This window comes from Zea mays, chromosome 8 (genome assembly GCF_902167145.1).
Source record: "Zea mays cultivar B73 chromosome 8, Zm-B73-REFERENCE-NAM-5.0, whole genome shotgun sequence".
NCBI lineage: Eukaryota > Viridiplantae > Streptophyta > Magnoliopsida > Poales > Poaceae > Zea > Zea mays.
This window is the reverse complement of record NC_050103.1, coordinates 173130079-173151922: the sequence shown is the minus strand read 5'-3', so window position 1 is coordinate 173151922 and position 21844 is coordinate 173130079. Positions and strand designations below refer to the sequence as shown.

At 43.8% G+C, this 21844-nt stretch overlaps 1 protein-coding gene and 1 long non-coding RNA gene across 2 annotated transcripts; one reads left to right on the top strand and one right to left on the bottom strand.

Annotated features, from left to right (window-relative positions):
• Window positions 1-2508: 2508 nt before the first annotated feature.
• Window positions 2509-7188, bottom strand: LOC100272299 (uncharacterized). Its single transcript, NM_001146785.1, has 2 exons — window positions 6952-7188; window positions 2509-3590 (listed from the first exon to the last, which is right to left on the bottom strand). Exons 1-2 carry the CDS (start codon window positions 7058-7060, stop codon window positions 2701-2703), a joined length of 999 nt encoding a protein of 332 aa, NP_001140257.1. The 5' UTR covers window positions 7061-7188; the 3' UTR covers window positions 2509-2700.
• Window positions 7189-20447: 13259 nt separating this feature from the next.
• LOC103636452 (uncharacterized) lies at window positions 20448-21247 on the top strand. Its single transcript, XR_002264227.3, has 4 exons — window positions 20448-20517; window positions 20615-20725; window positions 20822-20918; window positions 21223-21247. It is a non-coding gene; the product is annotated as an uncharacterized lncRNA (long non-coding RNA).
• The last annotated feature ends 597 nt before the right edge of the window (window positions 21248-21844 follow it).

Here is a 21844-nt window from a genome sequence, read left to right as displayed (position 1 = left end):
CACTAGTAGAAAATAGCTCAAAGACTGTGGTGGAGTTTAATTTTTACAGGCGGTTTTAGTTATCAAATGCTAATGTTATTTTTAGTAGTGGTTCCTTAAGAAAACCGTTGGCCGTTTTCTTAACAAATCGACACTAAAATACGATTTCTATTGGCGATTTTATTAGGAAATCGGCACTACAAATCATTTCTTCCCGATTTTTTTAGTTTTTCGAATGATCTCGTATGAAAAAACCATCAACATAAAAGTTGTAGATCTCTAAAAGTTATGAAACTTTGTAGTTGACAACTTTTTTACTTGAAATTTTTTTGGCTCTCAAAATTTGCATATAAATTTATGAAATTTAAAATGCAATTTTTTCAAATAAACTCGATTTTTTATTTTGTTAATCTTATTGAGTTAGTTCAGATCTATTCTGTTTTAACATCATGTAGTAGATGTGGTTTTACGTTTTACGTTGATTTATCAAATTAATCTTAGACCCTGTTAATCTTATAACTCTTATGTCACAAGCTTGTAGAATAAATTTGTGCAGGCGTGCAAATCCTTGACATTGGGATAAAGACTAGACACACAATTTGGTATTCTTTTCGTGACAAAAATTGTCATATAATTTTTTCTTACAATATCCATGTAATTAAACTATAAAAAATCATAAGAAATTCTAATATATATATATATATATATACTTCATTATTTACTCTATAAATATATCAAATTCGAAGTTTTAGTTTATTCTACATTTAAAAATAGAAAATTCTATTATTTTGATATACATTTTATTTTTTACCTTTTAATATATGATGAATTAGAACCTAAGATTTAATTTAATATATTTGTGAAATAAATAATAAAGTACTTCTCTAAATATTTTTTAAAAAAATATTTTTTTACGTGACGATTGTATGGAAAACTTGCGCAACGTTTATTTTTCTTCTCTTCATTTTTTGGTAAAAACTATATAAGTAATTGTTGGTCTACTCTATACTCTTATATAAGCCACAGTTGAAAACAACACTAAATGCACAATACAAATTGCACCTAATTAAATCCTACCATTAAAACCAACGCTCCAGATCGTTTAGTTTACCTCCTCTCTCTTAATCAATTGCATCAGGCGCTCAGTGTTTTTTTGGATGATTCTCACCCACCTCTAGCCTCTCCAGCCCCGCCAACGCCCCAAGCCCTTGAGATTGCCCTCACACATCTCGTCTAGACCATCAACATTATCGTCGCCCCTAGCCCCGCATCCGCCTCGCCTAAACAAACACCAACGTCCCCATCCCCGCCCCAGCCACCCCTCCCCAGCAATCTCCCTCAATGACGGCGACACAAGTGGCTACACGGGAGCTTCGCAACTCGAGACGAGCCTACACCAGATCGCAACGTGTATCGAGGGTGGCGACGCACGAGAGCTCCACAACCACATGGAGCTGGCGTGAGCACCACGGTCACAACGGCGACGCTGGGTGGCTAAGCGGGAGCAGACGAGTTTGGTGGCCTACTAGGCTACCTGTGGCGCAACAGCTGGCGTGGGCCACCTACTGCGCTTGCCTAATCGTCCGACTTCGAGCGTGATGGATAGACAGAGGTTGTGGATCTATGGTGGAGCAAACCAGCATTAGTGTGAGAACGAGGCCGGACGAGAAGATGATGGAGAGGGCGCTACCATCATGAAGCGATCGCTGATCGTGAAGACGAAGGAGATACGACTTCATAGGATGGTGTAAGACTCGGCAAAAACAACGATGAATTCCTCAACACAAGAAATTGTTCCTTCAACATCAAGGATGGTATGAGGACGACAGCACTGCGAGCGCATTCCCAATGGGGACCAATAGGGGCGCACTGTCTCCATCGGGATGCTCGAGGACGGCGGCTTGGCGAGCACCTCCTGAGAGCATCTCCAACAAGAGCCCTAAATGAGGTCCTATTTTTATAGGCCTTTAACACCATAAACATGTTTCAATAGGGGTCCCATTTTACCAAAAAAAATCATTAAACGATTATAGAGTTCGGTCTCTCGAATCCTAAATATAGTACCCCATATACCGAAACCTTATCCTCATTCTGTATACTATTTCTAACCCTTTATTTCCTAAATAACATGATTTATTTCCTGATAATATGATATAGGGCTCAATTGTTGGAGCTGCAAATATTTTTATGGCATTAAACACTTTAAATCAGGTCTATTTTAATTCTAATGACTCAAATATAAGACTTCTCGTTGAAGGTGTTCTCAACGGGGGCATTTTACTAGTCATGATAAATAAAGATAAGAGGTCACAAAAAAAAATACTCGCTCTTTTTGCCGGTAAAACTGTATAAGTGATTGTTTAGTCATGATAAAGGTTAGTTTGGTAACACTATTTTCTAAAGGGTTTTTATTTTTTTCAAAAAAATAGTTTACTTTATCTTAGAAAAATGAGAATCCCTTGTAAAAATGAGATTGCCAAACTAGCGCTAAATAATCAAGATATAAGATCACCAAGAATATTCGCTCTTCGCTCTGTAGTCTGTATCCATTGACCTGGTTCAAGTAATCTCTAATTAACTACAGACGCTCAGAAAAACAGAAAACATGGGTGCATAAATTAGAACTCAGCCAAAATGAGATGTTACAAAATGGAATAACAGTCCAGAGCATGAGACAAAAAAAATTACAAAGGTTTCTGTGAGACTTCTACCCAGGCTCCCTCAGAATCCAAGAAAACATATCATAATAACAGCGCAAACGCTGCAGTCAATCAGCAGAGCACCTAGTGCTTTCTGTAGCAGCAACCCGATCTCTAGCATCTGCCCTAAGCTATCAGCTGAACCCAGATTGACGCCAACGGGTCTGCTTCTCACATTGGGGTCTTTGTTCTCCATCAACAATGTGAAGACAATGGTGATGTTGGTTACAATGAGAAATAGAAGAGGCCTTGTACCAACTAATACTCTGGTGATGGCACCACCAATGTCAAGGCCCCAGTTTGACAGAACCACCAGGAAAGCAATGACGACAGATGCTACGAAACGGTTACTCTCGGTCGCCGAAATGGCCTTGGTTATTTCCTGTGGAGTGAAATCTAAGAGTTCCATCAGAGTTTCCACAGACCAACCTGAATTGTCCGCTTGGGTTGATTGGCTTGGAGGTGCAGATCTGGGTCTCATTTCCGCTTCTCTGCTAGGTTGGACACTTGCCACTTCATCATGACTTGTATTCTTACTAACTCCATCATGACTAGTATTCTTACTAACTCCAGCATGAATTATATTGTTACTCACAGTTTCCTGATCATGGGTATGCAATGGTGTTTGATTTACTGGCTGAATTTCAGGGACTGCACTGCCCATCTTAAATTTGCGGAAAAGTTCGTCTTCATAGCTCAAGGTACTTGCGTTATTTTCTTGGCGGCCACCAGCTCGTTCAAATTCAGGTACCAGGGCATCATAGCTTAAGGTTCTAGCCTTGACTCCTTGGCGAGTACCAGGATCTTGAAATCCAGGTACCAGGTCGCTAGGTTCTGACTTCTGCAACTGATTTCTCTCGCTGAACCCATCATCACGAGTGCCACCTTCAAACTGTGAACGAAGTGGTGAATCTGCATAACGGCATACAATTAAAATCGACCATCAACATATAGTTAGCACTCAAGTAATGTGATTAAAGTTCATCATTCAAGAACATGATAAGGAAATTTTAAGGCAGTTGAAATGTGCATACATACAGATCACAAGTTATGTCATGATAGGGATGCAACGAGAATGGACAGGGTAAATCAAGAGAAAATTATCTAATCAGTAAAGGACATCCCATGTTTGGAACTGATACATAGAATGGCTGATCAAAATGGAAGCTATCAAGTGCCAACACTCCCAAAAGAACTGCCTAAATACTTGTAAATCTGGTTTGACCCTGGGGCAATACAGGCAACAATGAGGAATACCACCTTGTCTTACTTCTTTGTGGCAATTTCCCAACAAGCATATGTCTGACTTCATTGTCACTCAAATGTGCTGACACAAATAGACATAGAATTTCAAGCAATGCATTATCCACAACAAAATATACATAAAGTTTGCTCAATTTCATGTGTTCCCCACAGAGATTTTTATAAAAGACATTATGATGTTCTACCAGCTAAAGTATATTGCAGACAGAAGTTTCTGAAAAGAGAAGATTAGCCAAAACATATCACCCATAAGAACTTTTCACTGAAAAAGAAAAGAACAGCAAGCTGTGAGTCCACAGAGTAGCTCGAAATGCAGCGTCTGGAATGATATGAACATAATCTTTCTGCGCAAGTTCATCTTGATATGAGCTGACATCTCACCGTGTAATAAGCAGTCTGACGGACTGGCAAACGGTTCACAGCAAACAAACAAAAAACCGGCACCAGAGTGCCGATTCATTGAATAGAGAAGTAAACGGTTCACAGCAATGCAATGACAAATTGCTTCACAGTAAGGCGGCACGAGATAACCAAACCTTTGCCCTGCTGGGAGACTTCAAAGTGTCTCTGTTGTTGCCTGTTTTCATTCAGCCATTATCCTTGTGAGTTAGACCATTTGGATTAGCAGGAACAGATCTATTTTCGACCTAATCCAACCAACACATTGCAAGTTGCAGAAATTGTTTATCGGCAGAGCAAAGCAAAAGTATTTCCTTCCTTAAGCCCCTGTTTTTATTCCTTTTACCCTTGGTTTTTTTTGTTGTTTGTACAAAATACTTCTATATATTAAATATAATCTGCAGGGACAGGATAGACGTGGATGTCCTTGTCTTCTTGAATCATGTTGGATTTTTTGTCCATAGTCCAATCCAATTGGACTTTTTGTTCTTGCCTTCTTGAATCATGTTGGATTGGATTTGCTTTAGATGTGGATGTCCTTGTACATGGGATCCAAATTAAGTTTGGATATTGGATACCAGAGCAGCAATGTTTTGGATATCTATTAGCTTACAGCGATCCATGGAGGTGTTGTATTATCATTTAGGGCCTGTTTGGCAACGGTGTTTTTCAAAATCATAGTTTTTACAATGCTATACTTTGCAATTGCCGAGGCAATACTACGGTTTTCTTCAGCTCCAAAAATACCATGGTTTTGAGAACCATTGTTTGGATACAACAATGTAAACCATGGTACTTAGGCAAAAGCTAGCCATGCCATAAAAACTTTGGGTTGGAGTGGAGTTTCCAATACTCCCAAAATACCATGGTATCTAGAATACCTTGGTTTTTAAAAAACAGTTTCTAGGAAAACAACCAAACACCTCATAGTATAAAATACTACAGTATTCCTTTAAACTATGGTATTGCCTATAAACTACAAAAGTACTTCACTCCCAAACATGCCCTTACTAGTTAGTTGCTCGTGCATCACTATGGTTTCTATATATCATATATGGTTTCGTTGCATAACACAAACCGACATGAACTGTAGTGGTTAGAGACGAGTGCTTTGTTCCTAGAGACCACGGTTTGAATCCCAGTGAACACGCTATTTTTTTATATATATTTCATGGTATTTCGCTTAGCGCGTGGGAAACTCTGACACTGCGCGCGTGAAGGAGGGGAGCAGACGTAACGTACGCAGGAAGAAACTCTCGCTTTGATATTAGTAGAGATCTCTGGCAAGGCATGATTCCCTCGCTGATACGTCGCTGGTGGGTAGTGATGGATTTCTGCAGCAACGTTTGACGATGGTGATGCTAGGCTACAAAGAGTTCTACTCCCACTGCAAAAACAACAGCTGCAGCTACGTGCTATGCAAAAACAACAGTTGCAGCAATGGTGTCGGCAAGGTCGAGCTTGCAGATTCGCCGCTCGGACCACCGCGAGGGGAAACCTGACGTGTGGCTGCTGACGAGGTCAAGGCATCGAGCTCGCTGCTTCGTAGTAGGTGGTGCCTCTTCGCATCAAAGACATATCACATTTGCACTCAGTGCTCTTCGAAGCCATTGTTAGGTGAAAACTGATGTGTGGCAGTGAGTAGGTCCAGCTCAACATGGCTACCAGCGAGATTGGTCTTGTGGCTTTAGTGCTTCACCAAAGCCACAGATGCCTTCGTTGTTCAACATCATCCTGGGCAGAGCCAGGAAAGAATAGATGTTTGGATGGATTTTGGTTTTTTTTGTTAGTGCTGGATTGAAAATGGATTGTATTTTTTGCTGTCTTTGATTGGATTTAGTGAACATGGTCACATGGACTTGATCTATACTGGACTGTTTTATTTTGGATGTGGATTTCCATCCACTTCCAACTCTAGGGCGGCAACCGACCAGTTTCATTCCAAAAACAAAGAAAGAAAAAGCGGCACGCTATATCGACAAACTCACCTGAACATAAACAGGAGTACGGCTACAAAATGCCAGTAAATTTAGTTCAGAGTGTATCAAACGGCCAACAAACCAAACTGAATATCAGGGGATTCAGTGGCAGTAACTGATATTTAGGCCTTGTTCGTTTCTATCGGATTGGTGGGTCAGAACGATTCCTAACCGGATTGCTTCTCTAATTTATATAAACTTTGATTAGGTGGAACGATTCCGGGTGCAATCCGACCCAAACTAACAAGGCCTTAGTGGGGTTTTGGAATTTTCCCGGATTTCTGTTGTCGGCATCCTAAGCCACAGTTTATCTTTTCACCTTCTTCCTCCAGACCCGTCATCCAGTAATCCCAGAAAGCAAAAAAAATATAACAAAAGCAGCTAACATGTCTCGTCCGGAAATTCAAAACGAATCGAAGATCTCTAAAGAGCAGGCGTGTACTGCAAGCCAGGCCACACGCGTTTGCTAATCAACATACCGACGAGTTCGGAGTTCCAGAAGACATATTCAAATGCCCTAAACTACTACGTATAGTCTAATTAAAAATGGACTTAAAAACGAGAGTAGTTACAATTACAGGAAACGAGGGAAAGGCGATTTGGGGATTGCTGGATTCTTTCGCTAGGGTTACCTGGAATCGGGTCGCAGGAGAGGCTGCGCGTCTGGCCGGTGATGAAGGCAAGGCGATCCGATCCCCTTTCCACCAGCCGCCGCCGCCGCGTGCCCGCGCCCTTCTCCATCGCCACCCCCTCCTCCGCGACGGCACGCACAGGCCACTACTTCCTCGTCCGGTCGTCCCCCACCACCACCTGGCCACCTCTCCTTTTCCTCTTCGACTCCTTAGCTTTCTTTTTTCTCTCTGTCTTTGTTTCTAGAGTTTTTTTTAGCAAAAAAGATCAGGTGAGACGAGATTGCCAGATCCTTGTCGCATTTTTTAAGGGCGTTTTTTTAAGGCCTGCTCAGGTAAGATTAGTCTCTATATTATAACGGGCTAGGCTTCTAAAGCCCATGAATATGTTATAGCAATATAACAGGCTAGGCTTCTAAAGCCCAAAATATGTTGGCCCCCACAAAAGCCCGTGAAACAAGGATGCGGACGGGCGAAAGGCCGCTTAGATTTTTCACGATAAAACTTGGGCGCGAGTGCGCGACGTTGCTCACTCGCTGAAATTCTAGAGTATGTTTATTTGAGGAATGAAATCATTTCAGAAGATGTGATATATTATAAAAATATTTTTATTTTTTTGATAAAATGAATTTATTCTTTATAATAATATTAGCTTAATACTTATGAGTCTGTCAATCCATTTTATTTCAAATAAAAAGTAAAATATGGGAAGTGATATAAACTAGCTTATTTTTGAAACCAAACAACATATGAAATAGTTGGTCACCTCAATATAATCTAATTCACCCGAAAAACTCGGTTCGACCTGCCAATACATTGTGTTGGATTTGGACCATGATTTTCCATGTGGCAATAACCTTATCTTAATTTTTTTTACCCAAAGTGCAAAAAGATTAAAAAAAACTAGCCTGATATGATCCAACCCGCTAATGCCTTGGGTTGAGCTTGAGACAGATTTTAACACTATTATTTTTTCCTAACTTGACCCGAACTAGTCTTAATCTAACATTGGATCAGGTCTAGTGTATTAGACAATTTAAGTTTGTTGAATGGTTGTCAGTTTGCACATCTGCGACCCCACTATTCAAAAAGATATGGTAAAAGAACTTATTGATGAAATAAATATTCAATGCATATTTGTGAATAGTAAACAATTGAAATAACGATGGCAATTTTGCAACGCAAAGCCTAAAAGCCTTGCAAGTTCTAAATGAAAGTTTTGATATATAACATTAACAACCTTGTAAGGAGTTGTTTGGAGCTGTGAAAGTCGCTAGAGCGGATTGAGTAGGCGAGAACCTGAAATTTATCAACTAAAAACAAAACTCGATTCTAACTAGAGGTTAGAACACGATACAGTTTTACCGGAGTAAAGGGATAGGTTATACTTGTGTATGTTGTTATCTTGAATCTGAGGAATTAAAACATAGAACAACATGAGAATGTATATTGAGGATCAAACGCAATAGAACTTAGGGAAGAAAGGAGGAAAACAAATTGCAATCACAAGAACACAAAGAACACGTCATTTTGTTTACTCGAGTTCTGTTCCACGGAAACCTACGTCTCCGTTGAGGAGTCCACTAAGGACCGAGTTTCTTTCAGCCAAACTGCTCTAGGTCTGAAAACTTACTCTTTACGTAATCAATCTGGTGCGCACCTCTAGTCCGGCACGCCATCTGCCAGAGTCCTAAAAACCAACCTATCTAGGAACTCGGTCCGGTGCACCACAGAGCTGGTTTGGTGTATAGGTGTACATTTGGGCCAGGCCTGATGGGCCGGCCCGAAGCACGGAAAAAAAGCACGGCCCTGGCACGGCACGACATGAAATATTTTAGTGCCGGACCGGCACGACCCGATATATCTGTGGCAGCCCTCCCAAGTTATCAGACCTACATGCACCAATCCTTGCCTTGATGGCCTCAGATGGCTGTGCACGTGTACCAGGTAACTTAACAAGGCTGTCACGAGTTCAACCACTTGAACTCATCATCCCAAGGATCTCCCACCATACATGCATATTACAGTAATCATATTCGATACACACACTTCGGAGATAAAGAGCGGAAGACTTTACAAACATTCTTTACCTTTTCAAAACTCAAGTTTTACATGTTTCTAAAGAGTAATATTTATTACAAGTCCTGATATACTCAAAGTGCATAACTTATTACAAAAGCAGGAAGGTAGAAACCCTCCAAAGCTTATATATAAACCTAGCTAGTCCTCCTCTAGAACTGGAAACGCTCTCCAGCCTCACGAACACATAGAGTACTCCTCATCACCTACAACAACATGGGTTCGAAAACCCTGAGTACGGAGTGTACTTTCGCAAGTCTTACCCAACTAAGGAAAAATGACTCTCAAGGATGTGCTGGTTAAGTAGGAATCAAGGAAAAGGCTTTAGCAAGAATCAACTTAGATACTTTTGCAGAAATAGTTTACTAAAGTGAGTCCTTACTTTCAATATTTTAACGCCAGATTAAATATTAATAGACTCTGGTAGCATCTAGTCTAATTTCACCATCTCATCAATACAACATCATTTTTATTCATAATGTTTACATCCTGACTTAGGTTGTAGGTCGGAGATCAAGTCTCCACTCTCCGGGGATATAACGGCGATCCGAATCGATTTACTCAGCTGAGGATCTCTAACCACACGACATATGTAGCACTTAACCCTTGCATATGTCAACCGTTCCCACAGATCCTCCACTACATGAACAGGTCCGCGCCACCCGAGAGCACACCACCCTTTTTAGGCGGTCCTTTGCCAGGAGGGTACGTGCCACTCTCGCCATCTCTCCACTCCCAGTGTGCGATTGTCTTTTCATGTATGGAATAGCCGGGTTTAAGCTTACCCTGTCCCATATCCAGGGCATGTGGCCAGTTAAGATAGTCCTTGATCATACATGCCTACATACGCATTCAATCCTTAATTAACCTGGGTAGAACATCACCTGTTCATAGCCCAAGTTCCGATTTAAGTACTTCCATCCTTAGGATTGTTTGTGTTCCTTAGGATGAAAAGAGCATTATAGGGAACTTTGCAGTAAGATCCCACCACGCTCCCAATAAAAATATTCTTGCAGGTAGAAGCCATCCTTCCTCGGGATAACCCCTGAGCTAGGCATTATTGCAAAAGACAGCCTCTATCCACAAGATCTAAGCAGGGCTAAGCATTTTTGTAAATCATATTTTGATACTTCATCAGAAGTATTTATGAAGGTATGGATATCAAGGTAGGCAATGCATCCAATAGTTACCAAGCAATTCCTATAAACTTAATGCACATTTCACTAGACTTAAGTGTATATACAAGAAAGGGGTAAATGCACCGGGGCTTGCCTTTGTTGCAGTGAAGAGGCTCAAGACCTTTCTACCCAATAACCAGTTAGATAGCTCCATCCACTTGCTGAATAGGCACTAGAGCAAACTCCTCTTTCACAACCACTTCATCTTGAATTTACACTCCTTCTGCTGGGAGCTCTACATGAAATGATATGAACATGAATGCATATACTTATGCAACTACAAAAAAAATACTTTAAAGCAGTACAAACTACACCTTACTAAAGGTGCACACAAAACTAACCAAACAATAGGGGAGCTAAACATTCTAATATCATCACTAAGCTCTCAGACTACACCAGGGAACTCTGCCTCCATAACCAAGAACTCTATGCTTGCCTTAAGTAAGGACTTGCTTCTCTGATTTGAATCCTACAACTTGAACTTCTAGAGGATTAGAACAATCTTCAAACTACGCCAAAAATCCAGATCCCACTATGCACTCTTACTTCTTTATCCAAAGATCAGGTTTCACTTGTTAAACTTGTTCCTTCTTCCAAAGTTCTAATCCACATGTGATTATGTTCTTCTTATTATTCCAATTAGGGACTCTACAAGGATTTCTGAGCAAATGGCTTACAAACAGCCACAAACTTTTACCAAGAGTTTATTTTCTGATAACAAGACTCTCAAAAGTTCTCACAATTTTTGGTGCTCACATTTGCTTCCTAAATATTCAATTAATCCTTTCTAGAGCACACTTAAACTACTTACCAAGAGTTTATCTTCTGATAACAAGACTCTCGAAAGTTCTCACAATTTTTGGTGCTCACATTTGCTTCCTAAATATTCAATTAATCCTTTCTAGAGCACACTTAAACTACTTAAAATTTGTAAACTACACTAAAGATCCCAAAAACACATTTACCAGAGAGCTTCAGTGATCTCACAAACCAATAGTGCGGGCGTGAACTCGACCGAAAATGGCGCGAGTTAACGGGTCGGCGTAGAGGTAATTCACTGCGCCAAACCACGGCGGCGGAGTTCTGTTCTGGTCAGCACAAAATAGTAGAGTTAAAACTTCCAAGTTGATGAGCTTCAGTGACCTTAAGTGAGCACAAAACGAGCCCCACACGGTCGAGGAAACCTTCGAAGATCCCTGGCCACCGTGAGATGAGATGAAACTCGATGGCACTTTGGAGATGCGCGTTTGGTGCAATGGCCTGAAACCGAGTACGGGGGCGCCTGGGCGATGTTGAACTCGCGGTAGCGCTGCGGACGCGACGAGGGAGAACGTCAGCGAGGAGGCAGGCGACGGCTGGGGAATTTCTAGGGAGCCGACGAGCTGTTGCAGAGAGAGCAGCAGGTCCAGTAGGCAACAGCGAAGTTGGGGAGCCGAGCGCCGGCACGGCGATACAGGAGCTAGAGACAGTGGCGTTCAGCAGCTCCACACAATGATGTGCCAGAGCAAGGAGACGAGAACGCGTGCAGTTTCAGCCATGATCCACGGACTCCCAACACGCAAACTCCACGAAGGAAGAGATCGTGACTGACAAGTGGTAACAACAGAACGGCGTGTCCAGGCGAGGCGAGTACTGGGGAGACCGAGCAGAGAGGAGAGCGGGCTGAGAACAGAATGCGAGGGGCACTACGAGAAGGGAGCTCGGCTGCTGCTGCCTAAGCGATGGGGTGAGGGGATATATGACGTGGAGAAGCTAGTGCTCACTGCTGAGGGCTGCACGTGGATTTCTGGAGATGAGACAACCCACGGAGAGACTTCCAGGGAGTACGTGTACTAGATATTGGATAAGAACGAGTGGAACAAAGGAGAAAAATTTAGAGAACTGAGCACGTGTACAGGATAAACATCAGTGGCATGGAGATCTTTTTCTCACCAAAATTGAACCGGTTTCAGTCAGCTGAACAATATTCAGTCCATCACCAGCCCAACAGCTCGACTTGGAGCAAAGTTTTCTTCTAATCTAAAATAAGAACAGGGAGATCCTTCATCATAAGAAGTATTCCTCCATAATAGATCTCCAAGTTTGATGTAATGGTCATTCACCAAGAATTAAGAGTTAGAAGGGTCCAACACTGAAAGGAATACATGGTTTCTAAAAATTCAGCAAAACTGAATACGTTTCAGAATCTGAACTGAATTTGGCACCAAACTGAACCCTCATTTGTAACCCCTTCGGTCCTCATGATTCCAAGCAATACATGCCAACCTTGGTTAATAAAGTTTGTTCACAAAATGTAACTTTACAAGTTTACTGCAGGAACCTTAGGTCAAAGATTCATAGATCAAAAGTTATAACGCTCCAGAGTGAGGTGAATACACTAGGAACCAGCTGCGGCTAACTGAATAAGAGACTGAACACACATGTCTGACAGAGAGAATTTCGGCACGTTTTACTCCAACTTTTGTGCAGCACCACGTCACACTGGCTTAAAGAAACTTGTTCACTATTAGATGATATTTAACTTTGATATAGAAAATACAGTCTAAAACCACATAGATTAATCACAACAGAGCTCTAAACTGAGCACTATTCACTAAAATTCAGATTTTAGTTCTGAACAAAAACTCAGTCCAAGTAACCTGACAGTCCATATTTAGGCAACCTTTTCTCCTAGTTCCAAGTAGCTTTAGGGGTATGATTCTTAACCAAACGTATACACCAACACATGATCGTCCACCTTTGTATAGCTTTCTTAGCCTATAACTGCATGAATCAGCTGCAAATGGGCTCCAAACTCAGCAACTTTCACTGAAATTCAGTTTTCAATAACTGAATATAATTCAGTTTCAACCACAACACAGTCCCAATTTAAGCAGTTCTTACTCCAATTCTTGTATGGGATCATGTCCATCACCCTTTAAGGAAGTTGTTCACCAATATATGGTATTTAATTCCTCTACAAGCACCATAGTATAAAACCTTACAAAACAGCCACAAAAGGGCTCCAAACGTGGCACCATACAACAAATTTCAGATTTCAGAACTGAACCAAATGCAGTTAAAGCACTATCTGTCAGTCCAACTTTGAGCAAGCTTTCTCTCCAACTTTTGTGTAGGATCAAACCAAAGTCACTTAAGGAGACTTATTCACCATCATATGGTATTTAATTCCTCTATATATTCTACAGCCCAAAACCTCATGGATTAGGCACAATTGAGCTCCAAAAACAGCTCAAAATACTGAAACTTAGGTTCAGACTACTGTTTTAAGTCTGAAAACTGGAAAAATCTGTCAATCAACCTTTGGACTATCTTTTCTACCAGTAAAATATAGTTTTGGGACTATATCACTTAATAAGAATTGTTATACTATCATGGATTTACAAGTTTTGTATAGTGGTCATTAACCAAAACCTCCTGGATTCCAAACCACACTAGCCCAAAGTTTGCATCAAACACAAAAATTCAGAATCTGAATTTACTCCAAGTCTGAATTTGACAATCTGTGACAGCTCTATTTTGGACCAGTTTTACTCCAAGTTCCAAATAGTTTTAGAGCTATTTTACTTAACCAAACTTATACTCCTCATGTAGCTCTATAACTTTGTTATAATGACCATCTTCAAAATGTTTATAGATCAGAAGTTATAAAGGACCAAAATTGCCTAGTTGCTACTATTTTCAGCAATTCCAATTTGAGCTCAAAACTGAACTTTTGTGATTTACTCCAATTTTCTTCACACAACATGGGAATCTCCAAATAAGAAAGTTGTTTTATTTCCCATGTACTACAACTTTAATATATGGACTTTTAGCCAATCGTCACTAGATTTTGAATTCCACTCTTGGGCTAGTTTTAGGGCTTCAAATGTGACTCCTCATCTAGGGATTTACCAACTCAATCCATAGTCCTAAAAGACGAGTGACTCCTTAATCTCAAATCCAACTCTAGTATATGAAGCTCATGTCCAAAGTGTCCTTGGTTTGAGAGTTGCATAGTTTATCCACAAATCACAAGGAAGATTTTCAAATCTCACTTAGGGTTTTGAGGTCAATCCTTCGGCCCAAGTATTTCTTCCACTTGATCTACCTCCAAAATCATAGTTGCTCAAGGTTCTAAGTCTTGCCTTTAGCACTCTAGGACTTCAAACCAACTTGTCACTTTCTTGAGAGATGGTCTACTTCTGTTTAACTTGAGCCAAGTCCTTAAACTAGGTCCTCTACTCTGCACACAGCATCACCTTATTGTAAAATTTTTGATCTAGTGAATGCATTCTAGGTGTAACAAGCAGTTAATGCAAGTGCAGATGATGACATGCAAAAATTTTAGTTATCGTAACACCAGGGGTGTTACAATATCGAGCCGGGTTTGGATCGAGGTCGCGGCCCATGGGCGGGCACGAGCACGACCCGTTTAAGGTGGGCACGAAATGGCCCATATAGAGGCACGAAAAGGCCCATATATTTATTAAAATCACACTTCATTTCACACTTTCATGTACTTGATAAAGAACACAAAGCTAGAGATAATGTTAGTTAGATGTTTTTTGTAGTTTGAATTAGAGTATGTGATGTAATTTTATTTTTGTTATGAACATTAGATAATGAATTGAACTTACGAACTTTATATAGATCTGATTATACTCTTTTTCTTTCTAGCAAAATGATTTGTAAACGAGGTAGTTATTGCATAGCTCTAGCAACTTAATACAAATATTAAGTTTGCTTTTGGTCAAATTTATTTGTCTTATCTTTTATTTGTTTTATTAAATTTGTTTTGAATTTCGCGCTCTGATGTGAATTCCGGGCCCTGATTTGAATTTCGGACAAAAAACTGAATTTCGGGCCAAAAAATGAATTTCAGGTTTTTATAATTTCGGGCCAGCCGAAATGAGCCCGACACGTTTAAGCAATTACGAACCGAGCCCTTTTAAAACTTATCCAAACACTCGAACCACTCGAGGTTCCTCTTTCCCAAATTATGCCCTTTATAATTGAGTTTTGTGCCATTGTTCATTATTAATTTTCTATTCTTATGAACCTTAAATCATCCACTTAGCACACTAGTTAGTTAATAATGTTATGATGCTCATCGAACACCAAAGCTAATGTAGAAATGTCTTAAAGCCTAGTTCCCTTCCAAGTAGGTTCGCCAACTCTATCATGGAGCAGTTATGTAAGTGTATATAACATTTTAGTAGGGTTTGGGTGTGTTGAAGAGAAAACTCCAGCCGGGTGGCGGAATGCACTAGCTTAATCTTGTGAACTGGGGGGGAAGCCTAGGGATTTGCCTGACCAGTTGGATGAACTCGAGAGCACAAGGGTTAGTGTGGTTTGGGCCGCTGGAGCGTAATACTCTACATCCATTGTGAGTTGTATTGCATGAGGAATGGGAGTCTACGTGTGTCCGATGGTCTCCGAGGTAGTCTATCGCTTGCAACGTTATGTGCCCTCCCTTTTATAACCAAGGGGACACATACAAGAAACCTGAGCCCCGACAGGCAGGCCCAGGAATATAGTGATAAAAACACACTACATGGAGCATTTATTGTCGTCGACAGACATAGATCATCGCTTGGTCGCCGTGCAGATTTCTTGACAAGCCTCTTCTTCGCCATGTCTTGTCAGCGTATGGGCGAAGGCTCTGGTACAGGTTGCAGCGTACACCGGCACGCTGACGTGCGTAGGATCATGCGCAGTTGCTCGTGCTGTCACGTGTGGATGGTCACTGTAACAAACACAATACTCGACCGAACGACGCTACATGATGGCGTCTTCCACGTGCGTGGCACAACGGCCTCGGTAACGTGCGGAGCTCTGCACGATCATTTAATGTGTGCGGCGCTGCCATGCTACATTGCGCCTCGGTAACGCGCCGGGCGGTTACAGAGACCTGTCACAAGCTAGCCTATACCTCACGTTTGGTCAGAGCATGCCTTGCATTTAATGCGGTCTGAAGCCTTGCTATCATAGGAAAGTTTGCACTATGCGTCCAGCAGCCATGTGTCGTCATCGGACCCCTGTCTGGGTCCAGACTCCAGAGTAGGGCTTAGGGGCATGTTATGCCCTGGAGCACTAGGAGCCCTCGTTGGCGGTCTGGATCCAAAAGGAGACCCATGATGGAGCACTAGGAGCCCTCGTTGGTGGCCCCGACCCCAAAGGAGACCGATGAAATGTCTTATATATTGGTAGGTGTGAAATGAAAGCAAGTATATTTGGGTTGGTTATATATATGAGACATGGGGTCTTGCATATGGAATACAGAACTTGCTTAGGGAAATCAATATCGGTAAAGATACTTTTCACTGAATCTTATAGCCGCTGGTAGTCTGGGAGTATCGTGCGTAGCAGTACCGATCGAGGGAACAGTAAAAAGAAAAGTTTCAGGGCTGCTGTCATAAATAGCAGAACCAATGTGGAGTGTACTACTCGTTGTAACTGTGCATTGACTTTGTCAGGGATAAAATAGGCCGCTCTAGTACGCAGGAATGGCACGGCCCAGTCCAGTACTACCTCCTGGGAAACGAATAGAGAGGCGACGAACAGGACACGGCAGCGGAGGCATTCCGGCCGGACGCGTGTGGCGTGGCGAGCTCGGCGTCACGCGCAGCTTCAACGGCTCGCGGGTCACATGATACATGATAGCGCGGATCGGGATTAGTGAGAGCCAATACGTAATAAATGTAAGTGGATCCAAAGCACCCGCTTGGGCGCTTCCGTCGCTACGGGTAGCCGCCACCGGCAACCCCATAATGACCCGGCATGCACGCGTGGGCAGAGCGGCGCGACGGCGGCGCCGCCCGCCGCTCGAGCTCGCATTGGCCCCCTTTTGGAGGTTGGCGTGGAGTTGGCGCACGCGATCTGTAGCCGAAGGCCAAAGGCTAGAGGCGGCGCCGTCCCGTGAGCCCTGCCGAGACCGTGTCAGCATTAATGGACGCGCGGCCTCTCGCCTCGGCTTGCCTCGCCGCGCGGGCTCTCGGAGTCGCTCACGGCTCATCAGTCAGGGCATGTACAAGTACAATGCTTAGGGTATGTACAATGGGTATCTTAAGTTGTGTCTTAGAGTGTGTTTAGAGGGGTGAATGTAAAAAAACTCAAAACACGTATTTTGACGAAGACACAGTGTCTTAGCTCTATGTTCGAGACAGGAGACTAGCTGATTGGTCACTTTAATTTATTTAATGCTCTGATTGGTACAATGAATATCGTAAGACACATGTTTTAGACATGACCACTGTATTATGTTGTGTTTTAGTTGTATCTTGTACTTGGAGTACCGTGCAGCAGTGTCTAGGTTGTACATGCCCTTAGACACCAAAACGGTTCTCCAAGTATAATAGACAGCTAAGGGACTCTTTCATATAATGAAGTGTCTATAAATACAGTCTGTTAATAAATGCATATCTAAAGTAGACTTAAAAACACTCTTAATCAAATGTACACACACATTTTGTATCAGCTACTACTGGAACTGCAATAGTCTGCCACCTAATCTCCTTGCCACCACACGAGATCAGCAAGAGACGGCCAGAACTCGTAACCTCGTCGGTTCTTGCTAGGGACGGGAGCCAGAGACGTCTCCCCACCAAGCAACGGCTGCAGAGATTTTTTTCAAAAAACCCCCTGGAGACGATGTGGAGACGCCTGAGTAAATGGCGTTGTACACGCCCTCATCATCCTTCATCCATGCGCTGCGTGCCATGCCACCGGACTCGGGCTACGGGCGCATATGCAGCCAGCAGCCCTGCCGCGGCCTGCGGGCGGTGCAGTGGCCGCCGGCCGAACACATACTAGTAGCGAGGTTTCGCAGCTAGTAGTACTAGCTATTAGCGCCGGAAACACGCTGAGTCACTGACCGTGTCAGGGTCACGAACTCCACAAGAGCGAGCCACCACCTGCACTGCACAAAGGCAAAAGCTGGACGCGCTTAGCTGCGCTAGTGCGGACAAGTTGGCATTCATTCGCGGCAGCCCGCACAGGATACGGGCCGCGCGCGCCCAGGCCCAGCCCCGCTGGTTGTAAACCGCTGCCCGCCGGCGCCGCCTGCTCGTCTCTAGGGAAGGAGTAGCAGGAGCTTTTGGCAAAACGGACGCCGGTCCCCAGTTTTTTTTCACTATACGTTCGTACTACCACCCTCGTTTTATTACCGTGTCCATCGGGCCGACCGGAAATCCACAGGGGACGGGAGGCGCACGACGCTGCCGCGGCCTGCTCTGCTGCCCTTGCTCCCTCGGTCCCGTCCCAAGTCCAGAACGAGGAGACGCGCGCGGTGCTGGAGGAATTCTCGGCCTTGGTTTCGTTTCGTCCCGGCGGATTTGGCTTGGATTCATTATACTAGTCTCTACAACTATTAAGACCCGTCTGTAGACTGCCCCCGCTCTCAATTCCTCTCGCGCGCACACGCCAGCATCCCGCCGCCGCAAACAACCGCCGCCGAGTTTCCCGTCACCCGCCCGCCCGCCCTACGCGCGCGAGTCACGCGCACGTCGCGCACATCGCGCACGCCAGCATCCCGCCGCCGCTAACAACCGCCGTCGATTTTCCCTCCACCGACCCGCGCGCATCCCGCAGGCGCCGCCCCTGCAGGCCTGCCTTCACGCCATCGCAGTCTCCCTTCCGAACCACGGTCCACGGGGGGCAGGACGCGCTCGGTGTCCGCTACCCGCGGCTGGAAGCCCTCACCGAGGCCCGGGAGGGATGTGGCCGTGGCGGCAGGGGCAACGGGGGAGAAGAAACCCGCAGCCGTGCTCACATTGCAGCCCTCGCTCAGAGCGCCCGCGGGGATGCGTCGGCAGGAGCTGCTGCTGCTGTGCTCGGGGCTGTCTCTTGACGCGTCCTGCTCCTCCGACGCGTCCACGGGCTCGTTCTGCAGCCGGGCATCCACGGGTCGGATTGGGTGGCCGGAGTTTGGGGCTAGAAAGAAGAAGGCCCTCTCTTAGACTGATTACAAGGCCCTTTCCATGCTGGAAAGAGATGGTGGATTGGTTTCCCAGACTGATGTTGCTGGTGTGAAGAGGAGGTGTGCGTGGGTGACAGCAAATCTCTCTGCTATTTTACACTAAACCGGTCCATTTCAGCACCAAGGTTAGAATGGTCTGGAGGTATGGATTTGGGTTACAGAATTTTTTCTATTGGATTCATGTTCTACAGTTTTTATTTATTCAAGAATCAGAAAGTTTACCTAAAATCATCCAAAATGGGAGGTGATAATGTTATGCACCAAGGTTCCTTGCTAACCTCAAGTTTGATCATGAAACCCACTGGATTTGGGTCTGCTAATGTGGGTTACTAATTTGGTCAAGTTGGACAATTTTTCTCACCTGTTTGCCTAATAATAGACATGTTGAAGTGAAGTGGATGATTTATTTATTTGTAGGTTGTGTTAGCTCAAGCTGCCCCTCATTTATCACCCAAAAGTGATAGTTCAATCTGAAATCAAGTTTATCTCTACTCCCGCGCTATCCGCATACTGCGCCCGTCGCGCCCGTGTGTCACCACCACCACCTCAGTGTGCGCGCCCGCCCGCCACCACCCGTCCTGCCGACTGACACCAGCCGCATGGGAGGCAAAGCATGCTATACTGATAGATCAAGGAGTTGGAGGCGGCCGAGAGAAGGAGAGGCCGGTGGCCGGGCTACGGGGACGATTTCGGTGTGGATTTGTTCCTGCCGCAGTCGGAGGAATGCATGTCTGGTCTGGTGGAGAGGGAACGGGAGCACATGCCGAGGGCGTGCTACGGCGAGAGGCTGCGCGGCGGTGGTCTCTGTATCCACCGGGGGGCCATCGACTGGATTTGGAAGGTTGGTTCTTGATTGATCTGAGTGCCACAGGTTCAGGTGTGGCTGCACATTTTAGCTCATTGCTTAGGAGACCTGTAGGAGCACATTCTGTTCCATTTTCATGATTGCTTGAGTTTTATTCATCGTTTTTATTGTTTCTGCATCTATGGGTGAAACGCGGGACCATCTCGGCCAAAGTTGGTCTTTCGTTCGCTTCCTGAATCACGAGATACGGAGTACTAAAGATGCACTGTCTGATTCAACCTTGTTCTTTTTATATTTTTGAGAAAAACATGTACACATTTTTAGGCCAGACTCAAATTATATTTTTTTGACAAATATATTTCACGTGAATCATTACCATACAATAGCTTCACTTTTTTTGCATGATTACGGAGTACTAAAGATCACGTGAAGTAACTCGTGATCCTTCTGCAGGCTTACACACACTACAGCTTCCATCCTCTCACTGCCTACTTGGCAGTGAACTATCTCAATCGTTTCCTCTCACTGTCTGAGTGTCTGAGCTACCGGTAAGAATCACAAGATCATTCTTAGTTACCTTGCCAATGCTGTGACTTTCAGTAACTTTTTTAGTTCAGTGATGTGTATCACCGGTGTCATTTCCAGGAACAAGGACTGGATGACGCAACTCCTCTCGGTGGCGTGTGTTTTGCACTTTCGCTTTCGCTGGCTGCCAAGATGGAGGAAATCGCCGTCCTGCAATCTCTGGACCTTTAGGTGGGTAAACTGTGTGTTCGGCATTGCAGCGAAGATGAACATTGTTTTCTTCTTCTTATTCATCTTGTTCTAAGCGAGTTTGGCGTGTGCAATCAGGTGGGAGATTTAAGGATGCAAATAGCTTCATGAACAAGTGGCAGAAGCTCTAAGGATGCAAATAGAGGTTCAGAAACAGCTTCATGAACAATTAGAGGTGGGTCCGTAATAGGTGCTATGTTATCACATCTCACAAGTACTACCGTTGGCTCATATGCTTGAGACATATAGTAGGAATTAGTCTGGCGTTTGGTTTCAGTTCTATATGGCCAATTGTTTTCTGTTCATCAGCCATCGTTATCCTTGAACTGGCCAACTTATATACATCGATGAGTACCTAAAAGAATTAATCGTATACTATGAATATCTACACCCATTGTCATGTGAGTAAGAAAACATGTAGTAACAGGCACTCATTCATCAGATGTTTTCAGCACTGATGATTTCAATTCCACCACCAGGTGCAAAGGCAGTTGCAGCTACGGATAGAGGAACATGCAAGATACTTGCAGAAAATACTAGAAGAGCAGCAGAAGGCCGGCAATGTGCCACTAAAAGCTCCAACCAAAGCACAAGCAACAAAGTCGTCACCTGAATTGACGTCAGACAAGAGAACTGAATCCGAGGTAGACACCATTTCTCCGCGGTCACCCAAGAACAGGAACCCGGGTGTAGACGCAGAATGCAAGTCGCCGGGAAGGATCAAGCGAACGAAGGTTCAGGCTGATCTTGAAAATGAGGGCCTGTGTTCATACCGAGGGCTCATGTTCGTAGTTGTGCGGGCTCGCCAATGATTTTCTGAACATTTGCACTTCCCATTTTAGTTCAGGAGCTATTTGTTACTGTTTGTAACTTGAACAGCCGTAGTATCTCCAGCGATCTGTTGATATCTTGGCGGGAATTGGACTTGACATCTTAGCCATTGTATTATATATAGTAACTAGATATGTGCCCGTGCGTTGCAACGGAACATAAATTGAAGAGCCTCCAATGGCTCAGGGCCCTAGCGACGAGCGCTCATGCCCTCACGGGGAACAGTGCCTTATTGCAGAGGAGCGCGAACCCCAACGCGCCACCACTCGA